Genomic DNA, 10,814 nt, shown 5'->3' with positions numbered 1-10,814 from the left:
ATGTGCATGTGTGTGTCATAGGGCACAGCCAACCCATAGCACCCCCTTCTGTGCAAACATGGTGCCGCTGGCCCTTCCTGCCTCAGCTTCCTTCCCTGAGGTGGGTCTCCTTGGCTTGCCCCACACAGATCAGTGGTGGCAGCCATGGCTCAACCCTCCTCCAGATTGCCAACAAACTTAACCCCTCCTGGGGGAACCAAAGTCCAATTAAAAATCTCAACAAACAAAAAGATTCTTCTGCCCTTCAGAGCTTCTCTTCAGCTCATCCAGGGGGCCTGTTCCCTGGGCTACCTTGGAGTCTTTCCCTGCTCTGGCCCCATGCTGGTTCCCCTGAAACATTTGGCTTCCTGCAGGCCCTAGCTCAGGGCCTTTCACAGGAACCAGCCAGCCTGCCTGGGGTTCCACATTCAGATCTGTGCTACGTCCCAGCTTTTAAATAATCCCTTGGAGGAACACTTCTGTGGGCCAGACCCCCAAGGGGTCCTGCTCTTCCTTCACGTTAGCCCACGTGGCCTCCCTGCCTCCGAGACTGAGCCCCTGGGCTCCAGTCCTCCTGCTTCACCCCAGGAGCTCCATCCGGTGCTTCCAGCTGAGAAAGACGCCAGTCCAGAGACTTGCCCACCCTGGCAAGGATGTGCAGCAACATCAGGCAATGTTTTCAAACAGAGTCAGGTTTATTAGACGGCTGGAACCCAGCCCGGGAAGTCCCCAGGTTAGCGCTGAGAAGCAAAGGCCTCTTTCCAGCCACAGATCAACCCCTGCCCCCATGTGGGGCTGGATCAGGCCCAAGGTTGCAGGGAGAGGGATGCCTGCAAGGTGTTCCCCCTACTCCCATGCTTCTCATCCTCCAGGCTCACACTGTAAAACAAAATATCCTCCCTCTGGGCACACCCCCAATGGCTGACATGCTTGGCCAGTCCGGCTGCTCCAGCGGATGCTGCCTGAGTCCAGAGGTGAGCACCGGCCCACTGAAAACCAAAGCCCTTCCAGGACCCGAGTGGGGGAGCTAGCCAGCCCCACAAGGCACTTGGGAAAATCTTGGCCCAAGACTAGGAAGTGCAGGCAGGTCAGAGCTAGGGGCATTCGAATGGAAATATGCCTGCAGACCTCCCGCCGCAGCATGGACATGCTGGCACAAGGACACCAGGGCTGCTGGATGGTGGGCGCCATGTAGGAAGAGCACAGGAGGAGCCCTTTGTCTGTTTCTTCACAGCTGCGACCTCCCTGAGAGTAGGACAGGGGAGCCAGTGTCTGGAGATTGCAGTGCTCGCTGCTCCCAGGCAACCTGCCTGGCCTGTGGAGGTGGGCAGCCTCCCTCTGGTTGCTGGTCTGGACAATGAAGCTCACTGCCAGGCTTCATTCTCGTTCTGCCATTTACTGGGAGATGCTCTGGCTGAGCCCTTCCAGGCTGCGGGAGCAGTGCGGGCCCCAGCTTCTCATTACAATGTTCAGGGCTAAGTGAAACTCTGCCTGTCAGAGACTCTCCTGGAATCCAGCCAGCTGGGCATCCTGGGGCTGCAGGTCTCTGCATCATCCCCACCCACCCTGCTTAGCTCCCTGCAGGGGCTCCCCTACTCTGAACCACCAGGGACTTGGCTCTACTCAGCTGGCATTTGGGGTAGGACCTGGCAGGTAGGAGAGACAGAGAGGAAGGATGGCCCCACTCTGTGCACCAGGGATGCCAGCCCTGCCCTGCCCCAGAGGGGCCTGGATCCCTGGGTGATGGGGCCAGACCAGAATCTCAGATTCCTGGGTCCCTTTCCTCAGGATCCATGCTGGGTTGGCGTTACTCACCCAACATAGCCTGGGGGGGTGGTGGGGGGTGTTGTCACATCTGTTGTGCCACGGCCCTTCCCTGCAAGGAGACAGCTGCTGCGATCTCACAAGAGTTTGTGTTGGTGTCACAGCAGCCGAACTGAATCCTGTGGGGGGCGGTGTCCCTAAGTGGTGCTGCTCCAGCTCCCTCTGTTAATCCAAAAGCCCAGAAGCATCTAGGCCCAGCTCCTCAGTGTGATGCAGGCACCTAGCTCCTGTTGAAGCGAATGGTAGTGAGCCCTGATCTACACTACTAAGCTGGGTCCACGTCACTTGCCTTCAGAGCAGTGGGGACAGGCTCCCTCCGGCTTAGATCCTCCCTCCCAACTGCTCACCCCTCCTTCCCCCACCTGGCTCCATGCTGCGGCTTCCCCTCCCTGCAGCCACAAGCCCCGGCAGGGGCCCCTCCAGGATGGGAATGCACCTGTCCTCAGGAAGGCAACTCCTACAGATGCTAGGAAACAGCGGGGTGACAGGCTGCAGCAGGAGTCACCCCAAGACCCTGACTATCATCCCACTGCAAATGCACAGGCCAGCCTCTGCAGACAGGCTGGCTCCTAGGGGCTGAGGGGCGAGCTGGCTCCGTGCATTGCTGCACTGTCATGGGAACAGAAGCCATCTGTAGCTCGGGGACGGCATGGTTTCCACTCTAAGGTTTTTGTCTACACAGGACTTTCATCAGTAAAACTTTTGTCTTTCAGGGGGTGTGAAAAAAACACTCTCCCACCCCGAACGACACAAGTTTTACCGACAAAGAGCACCAGTGTGAACACTCCCAGGTGTGCACTGCCCACACACTGGGTGCCAGCTGTGACGGGGCCTCAGCCCTGCATGCCTTGGAAGGTGTCTGTGCGAGCACCCTGGGGCGCAGGGAGAGACTTGCAGAAGTGCTTGGCCCCCAGCAGCACCCGCTGAGAACAATGTGAGCCGCACATGTGTGCGCACAGGTTGTGCCATGAGTGTGCGCACCCATGAATGTGTGTTGTTCCTGTGCTTGTGCACGTGTGTATGTGTGTATGCATGGACAGCGGGGCTCGGAGGTTCTCCATTGTTCTCAATAGGAGCTGGGCTTTTCTGAAACACGGCCCTGTGGCAAGAGGCTCTCGGCGCTTGGTGCCTGCCGTGGTTCCCTCTGAACCCGTGGGCTTTGGCCTGTCTGGTCCCATGCGACGAGTGCCCCAGGCTCCGACCCACATGCTCGTCACAAAGACACCATGTTTACTGCCAGGCTGCAGGGGACCCTCAGAGATGAGGAAGGTTTTGACAAAACAGCTGCTGCATTTCTGGCTCTGCAGGGAGTCGTGGCCAAGCATGGACCTGGAGACAAGCTCGCTGTGACAGCCCAGCCCCAAATCCCCCAAAAGCCAAATGAGGCCTGAATACTGGTCCGGGGGCATCCCTTCTACTCAGCCCCCTGGCCCAGGGCTGGGCTTGCCAGCAGTCACTGGGCAGTGGCCCTGGGCAGCTGGTGCTACGCAGCAGCCAGAGCCCCAGGGAAGCCTGGGCATGTTGGGGCAATGTTCCACTGCTGGGATGGCAGCATGGGAATGATGGAGGGGGCAGCAAGGAATCAGGAGTGTGGGGGGTGGGTTCAGAAGGAAGCACCCAGGGACAGTGACCTTTGGATGCAGGGTTAGGGAGGGGAACCCCAGCCGGGCTGAGAGAGGGACTGAATGGGCCTCTCACAAATCCAATCACTCTCCACCCTCCTGGGGAGTGGAGAGCTGCAGGGGATTCACAGAGGCAGACGGCAGCTCCTTGGGGCTCCATTATCTGGAACAACATCCCTGGCAGACTCAGGACCCTCCTGGGCTGGATTCGTAGCAGGAAAGGGCTGCTGGGCTCGGGTCTGTGACAAATTTCTAGAGATAAGGTCTGGCTGGCAGGGTGTCCGAAGTGGATGGCAGCTGCTGGGGCGGGGTGCGTCCCACGCAGGGCCCGGGGCTGGCCGTCTGGGCCCACCAAGCTGGCTAAACCTCCTGCCAGTCCTCGGCCCCGTCCTGTGGCCCTGGCCTCAGCATTGAGTTGGGTGGCTTGTCCTGGAGTCCCCGGCGCTGGCTGATGGCACAGAGCAGCTCAGCGTGTTCCCGCTCCAGGGCCGACAGGCGGCGCTCCTACAGGGACAAAGGGCTCAGTCACCCCAGCCTGCTGCCCTGCTCCCCTAGCCAGGTGCCCAAAGCCAGCAGCACACCCCACACTGCACAGGGCTCTGATGCCAAAGGCATCTAGCACCATCGCCCTCCACTCCTGGGCAAGGTCTGGGGCAGCTCCCTTCATTCCCAGGGTCTTCCACACTCCACCCCAGGAGAGACTGCCCTAAGGGACCCACCCCAACCTCCCCTATCCCCTTTAGTGCTGCCTTCTTAGCCATCCTTCCACTCTGCCCTGCAGGAGCTGTGGCCGGACTTACCCCACTCCCATGAGGTCTAGGAGACAAAGAGTATCAGCAAAAAGAACAGGAGGACTTGAGGCACCTTAGAGACTAACAAATTTATTTGAGCATAAGCTTTTGTGGGCTCAAATAAATTTTTAGTCTCTAAGGTGCCACAAGTCCTGTTCTTTTTGCGGATACAGACTAACACGGCTGCTACTCTGAAAAGAGTATCAGGTGGGTCAGAGTGGAGGTGCTGGGAGTCAGGACTCCTGGGTTCTATTCCCAACGCTGGTAGAGAAGTGGGGGCTGGTGGGCACAGCAAGGACTACTTCACCCCACTAATATCTGCCCTCCCAGCTCAATGGCTCTAGGTATTTTCCTGCTCTCTGAGCGCTGAGCAGGGATTGGCCATAAGGGTGGAGGACACTGGTTCCTCTTGTCTGACTTACTGTGGGTGTAGGAGGAGCTCAGGTGCTGAGGGTCACCCATGGGCAGCCTTGGGCCCTGTCTGACTGGGAGCGGGGGGATGGACATCACACACTCTTGGGGCTAACTCCCCCTGCCTCCCCTCCTCCTCCCCACGCAGTGAAAGCAATGGGGCTGCACAGGCTGGAGCTGGGATCCAGCGTGCCCCATAATACATTGTGCATAGTGGCTCCCAGAATCCCCTCGGTTACTCCCTGATAGACCAATGGGGCGGAGCTGCTGGGCTCGTCAGCCCCAGGGGGCTGTGGACCTTACCAGACGCTTAGCCCTCTCCTCGCTGGCCTTCAGCTTCTCCTGGTCCTTCCTCCGGCCACCCTCTGCCGCCGCCACCCTGCAGGAGGGAGGGTGTCAATGAGCCCGCAGCACTGGGCACCTCCCTCTGCCCTGGCCACACGCACTTCACCGCCCCTGGACACCTCACTGCCCCATCCCCGGGAACCTCCCCGCCCCGGGCACCTCACTGCCCCAGCACCTGGCACCTCCCCGCCCCATGACACCTCACTGCCCCACCCCCAGGAACCTCCCCGCCCTGAGCACCTCACTGCCCCAGCACCTCGCACCTCCCCGCCCCATGACACCTCAATGCCCCACCCCCGGGAACCTCCCCACCCCGGGCACCTCACTGCCCCAGCACCTGGCACCTCCCCGCCCCATGACACCTCATTGCCCCGCCCGCAGGAACCTCCCCGCCCCGGGCACCTCACTGCCCCAGCACCTGGCACCTCCCCGCCCCATGACACCTCACTGCCCTGCCCCCAGGAACTTCCCCACCCCGGGCACCTCCCTGCCCCAGCACCTGGCACCTCCCCGCCCCATGACACCTCACTGCCCCGCCCCCAGGAAACTCCCCACCCTGGGCACCTCACCACCCCTGGACACCTCACTGTACCTTGCCCTGCCTCTAAGCAGCTAATCGGGCCACCGCCGGGCACCTCACTGCCCTGCCTTCTGGCACCTCCCCTTGCCCTGCCCCCAAACACCTCATCGCCCTACCCTCGGACACCTCATCGCCCTACCCTGGGCACCTCACTGCCCTGCCCCCCAGAACCTCCCCCTGCCTTGCTCTTGGGCACCTCCCACTGCCCTGCCCCCAAGCACCCAATCACCCTGCCCCTGGGCACCTCACCACCTTGATACCTCACCGCCCTGCCCCCGGCACCTCTCTCTGCCCTGCCCCAAAGCACCTCATTGCCCCACCCCCGGGCACCTCATCACCCAACCCTGCCCCCAGGCACCTCACCCCCTCTGGACACCTCACTGCCCTGCCCCCGGCACCTCCCACTGACCTGCCCCCCAACCACCACATCCCCGGGCACCTGACCGCCTCTGGACACCTCACCGCCCTGCCCCCTCCCCCTACCATGGCCCCAAGCACCTCATTGCCCAACCCCAGGGCACCTCACCACTCCGGGGGACCTCACTGCCCCACCCCCAGGCACCGCATTGCCCCACCCTGTCTCCGGGCACCTCACCGCCCCACCCCCTGGCACCTCATTGCCCTTCCCCCGGGAACCTCACTGCCCCGCCCTTGGACACCTCACTGCCCCATACCCGGACACTTCCTCACCCCACCCTGCCCCTGGGCACCTCACCACCCCACCCCTAGGCACCTCACTGCCACACCTGTGTGAATCTACCCCTGGCCCCCTCACCCTGCCCTGCCCCATGCACCTCCCCTGTCCTGGCCCCAAGCACCTCACTGCCCCGCCCACTGACCCATTACGGTCTTGCCCCTGGGCACCTCCCCCTGCCACACCCCTGAGCACCTCACTGCCCCACCCATGGGCACCTCGTCATCCTGCCCATGGCCACCTCGTCCTGCCATACCCCCGAGCACCTGAACACACCGCCCCTGGGTGGTGGAAATCCTGCTCCTGGAAAACCTCACCCCACCTCACTCCGCACTGTTCCTGGGGTACCTCCCTATATCCCCTGGTAACCTGCCCCCATTCCATCATGGGGCACCTCCCCCCACCTCACTGCACCAAATGGAATCAGAGTGTCCGAGGGCCCTGACAGCTCCAGAACCCGCCCCGAATTGTGCAGGGGCGGGAGCAACCATCCTGGGGCAGGTGACAGCCATCCTGCCCCTTCCCGGCCACTGTCAGCATCAGGAGAGAGCTAGCCCCGCCCTGGTGGGAACATGTGGGCCAGCTGCCATGGCCCTCGGCTCGGCCAGACCCACCTGGGCAGCATGTTCCAGAGTCCCCTGAGAGCCATCAGCAAGTGCCCAGCCCGTCCTGAATCAGCCAGGACCCAAGCTAGGGAGGGGCCTGAGCTGCTCCTGGGGACCCACTAGAAGCTAGTGCAGTGCGTGGAGATTCACTCTGCTCTCCTCGCGGCCTGGCTGCCCAGCATATGCCTGGGCCACGGAGGGGCACCCAGGGCTCTCTGCTGAGCCAGCACCCAGCGTCACCCAGAGGCTCAGCAGGGCCATGGTGCCACTGCACTTCCTTTCTCCCCGACGGGCTCCCTTACCTGGTGCTGAGGTTTGCCAGGTGGGTTTCCAGCTGCTCCAGCTGCCTCTGGAGTCTCTCCTCCTGCCCCTGGCTCTTGGCCTGCTCCTCCAGCAGTGTCTGGTTCTGGGTGACCAGCATTTCCAGCTGGCTCTCAAAGAGCCTCTGCTTCTTCTTGGCTTCCACCAGCTCCTTCCTCAGCTCCTCAATTTGCTTCCCATGCTAGGGGAGCCCAAGACAAGGTCAGCTCATTATGGGGCATGCAGCACTCTGCTGGCACAGAGTGGGCACCGCTCTGCCACCTGAGCTCCTTACCCAGCTGCACAAAGGCGGAGAGTCCAGCACAGGCTGGCAGCAGGAGAGGGGCCTAGTGGTTAGAGCCGTGGGGGCTGGGAGTCAGGACTCCTGGTTGTGTGTGTGAGGCGCTCTAGGATCCTGGCCTGGAGGCCATAGGGCTGAGGAAAGGATGGTGACGCATTCACCGCCCCCTACCAGGCTAATGTGGTGAGGTTGGGGGGATGGCACTGCCCTCCCCATTGCAAGCATGGAGGCTGGTTCTGTGGGCCGGGGTGGGTAGCAGTGATGCACCAGCACCCTGGCAGAGACTGGGCATTGAGGTGGGGAGAGGGACCCTGGCATGGCCCTATACTTGAACTGCTCTGGAGCCTATTCTGGAGCCTGTATTGCCTGGGGGTGCAGAGTGTTACCTTCTCCAGCGGCCGCATGGCGTACAGCTCAGTCTGCACCTTGCCCGCTTCCTCAGCATGGCGCTGCCAGGGCACCGTGGATTTCCGGGGCAGCGAGGCAGATTGGCGGAGATTGGATCGCCCCTAGAACACAAAGCACAGAGCCCTTCAGGGCGCTGCGGGCAGCACGGGCTGGCAGGAGGCCATGGCTCTGCCTATCAGTGACATGGGGCCAGATACCTCCCGGTTCCTCTCCAGATAGGCTGGAACAACTGGTGATTCCCGCTGGAGCCCATCACCAGACCCTACCCAGTGGCAAGGGAATGGGGACAATGATGGCTCCAGGCCCAGCCCTGCCCTGCCCCTCTCTGCACAGAATGGGCTCCGGTGCTGGCTCTCCGGGGCTGGGGTGGGGCCCTGGCACTGACAGTGCCCCAGGAAGGGCAGCCCTTGTGCTCCGGAGAGCAAGCTGTGGCTGGCCTCTGGGGGGGTGGGGGGGGGCACGAGGGGCGAGTGTGCTCAGCTCCATTCCCCCTGTCCTCAGTCCCCAGCAGGCATCAGGCAGAGCGCGGCCTCTTTGGGGGTGGCTCTGGCAGTGATCACTTTGCAGCTTGAGCAGCCTGCATGGATTGGAGAAAGTGCAGGCAGCTGGGTGCCAGGATCCCCTTTCCAGGTGGACTTGTACCCCCTTACCGGGTGGGCTCAACAGTCCCCCAGACTGGGGGCTGCTGGGACCCCCTTATCGGGAGAGCTCGGCCATCCCCCGGAGTGGGAGCTGCCCAGACCCCCTTACCAGGTGGGCTTGGATCCCCTTACCGGGTGGGCTCAATGGTCCCCTGGGGTGGGGGCTGCTGGGACCCCCTTACTGGGCAGGCTCGGCTGTCCCCCCGGGGTGGGGGCTGCCCAGTACCGCTTACCGGGTGGGCTCGGACCCCCTTACTGGGTGGGCGCTGCCCAGACCCCCTTACCGGGTGGGCTCGGACCCTCTTACCGGGTGGGCTCGGCCATCCCGTGGGCGGGAGGTAGAGGGGCGAGGGCTCCCATCATGACTCTCTTCTCCCTGGGACTCAACCAGATGCTCCATGCTGCTCTGCTTCTGCAGCCTCCGTCCTGCCTTGCTCTGGGCTGGCACGCTCTGGGTGCGCTGCACCTTCTTCCTCTCCCAGGCCTGGAGTGGGGAGGAGGGCAGCTGCTGTAGGTGCTGCTCGTCCTCCTTCCCCCGGCCCTTCTGGATGTTGGTCATGGAGTGGCTCTTGATCAGCGGGCTGTGCTTGCTCAACTCCCTCGGCGGCAGGAAACCTGGCTTCTCACTGGGGCTGAAACACAACGGTTGGGGCTGAGCACCACTGGACAGAGCTTGGAGCACTGTGCTGCTCGGGGCCCACAGCCTGGACCAGATTTCACAACCATCCCCTGAACCAGAACCTAGAATCGGAACTGTCTCCTGAACGTCAATCCAAAGCAGAACCATCCCCTGAACCGGAACCTAGAACCGGAACCATCCCTGAACCAGAACCAGAACTATCCCGACGCCCAAGCCGAACCAGAACCATCCCCCAAACCCAAACTGAACTATCCCCTGAACCCCAAACCGAACCAGAACCGCAATCCTCACCTGAACCAAAACCATCAACAGGTTTCAGAGTAGCAGCGGTGTTAGTCTGTATTCGCAAAAAGAAAAGGAGGACGTGTGGCACCTTAGAGACTAACCAATTTATTTGAGCATGAGCTTTCGTGAGCTACAGCTCACTTCATCGGATGCATCCGATAATAAATTGGTTAGTCTCTAAGGTGCCACTAGTACTCCTTTTCTCTTTGCAAAAACCATCAACGACACCCAAACCGAACTGGAGTCATCACCAGAACCAGAACCATTCCCCAAATTGGAACCAGAACCGTCAGCCGAATGCAATCAGAACCATTCCCTGAACCCAAACCATCACCCAAGCCCAAACCTCAAACTGAACCGGAGCCATCCCCTGAACCCAGCCTGAACTAGAGCCAGTCTACCAGCTACACTCACCCCAAATTCACACCCGGCCTGTCACCAGCTCTTCAAGCAAACCCCTGGACTGGAGCCATCTCCTGAATCTCCAACCCAGCCTGTCGCCTGAGTCTGCGCTCCCTGCTGTCCTTCTTACCTGTCCACCTGGCCCAGAAACCCAAAGCCACAGCCCAGCTTTGGTCCTGAGACTGCAGACCCAAACCCTCTCCAGGCCCGACACCTGAGCTGCCTCCTAGCACCCCACATAAGCTCAAACCCTCCCCTGGGCCTTATGATGGCCAGGCCCCACCCCCATGAGCCAGAGCACCATCACTTGTCTGATCCCCACTTGCAGGATCAGGCCACTCTGGAGCACATCTCGCAGGGAGTGGATTTCCCAAGACCCATCTCCCAACATTACCCCACAATGCTAAGCCCTTCTGGCAGCTCCAACAACCCTGTCCTGCTCCTGCTGCTGTCAACGACAGAACCCCCCAGGCCCATGGAGCCCTGCACTGCCTGGACCACCGCTCATGGGGAGAGGAGGTACCTGTCCATGCCGGGGCCAAGTCTGATGGAGACGGGCACTGGCGTCCCCTCTTTGATGGCATTGAGGATGGTTGGCAGGGGCTCTAGCTGCTCCCTCGTTCGCTGCCGGGAAACACAAAGGGAGAAAATTCACCACTAGGGGTTTGCCAACAGCAGTGTCCCTCAGTCTCGTGTGAGACAAACCCAGCTTGGCCCTGCCAGGTCTGTTGGAGGAGCTCTGCTCAGCACAGCTCTGACCGGCAAAGGCAGGGGGCGATGCCCAGCTGGGACTGGCTCAGTGCAGCTCTGACTGGCACAGCCAGGGGGCGATGCACAGCTGGGACTGGCTCAGTGCAGCTGTGACCGGCACGTCAAGGGGGTGATGCCTATCTGGGACCAGCTCAGTGCAGCTCTGACTGGCATGGCCAGGGGGCGATGCCTATCTGGGACCGGCTCAGTGCAGCTGTGACTGGCATGGCCAGGGG

The 10,814-nt window shown here is 61.5% G+C and overlaps 1 protein-coding gene across 2 annotated transcripts in view; it reads right to left on the bottom strand.

Annotated features, from left to right (window-relative positions):
- Nucleotides 1–653: 653 nt before the first annotated feature.
- The window catches only part of RASAL3 (RAS protein activator like 3), a 54,585-nt gene continuing 44,424 nt past the window's right edge, over nt 654–10,814 (bottom strand). For both annotated transcript variants that reach the window (XM_048834269.2, XM_075121599.1), the window contains 6 exons: nt 10,352–10,452; nt 8,809–9,133; nt 7,839–7,961; nt 7,154–7,353; nt 4,931–5,006; nt 654–3,929 (listed from right to left, as the gene is read on the bottom strand). In XM_048834269.2, coding sequence (XP_048690226.2) covers nt 3,786–3,929; nt 4,931–5,006; nt 7,154–7,353; nt 7,839–7,961; nt 8,809–9,133; nt 10,352–10,452 — 969 coding nt within the window. In that variant the 3' untranslated portion in view covers nt 654–3,785. The remainder of the gene's footprint in view (nt 3,930–4,930; nt 5,007–7,153; nt 7,354–7,838; nt 7,962–8,808; nt 9,134–10,351; nt 10,453–10,814) is intronic.

Source organism: Caretta caretta, chromosome 20 (assembly GCF_965140235.1).
Source record: "Caretta caretta isolate rCarCar2 chromosome 20, rCarCar1.hap1, whole genome shotgun sequence".
Classification (NCBI taxonomy): Eukaryota; Metazoa; Chordata; order Testudines; family Cheloniidae; genus Caretta; species Caretta caretta.
Note: the sequence above shows the minus strand (reverse complement) of the source record. Positions and strands in the feature narration are given on the sequence as shown.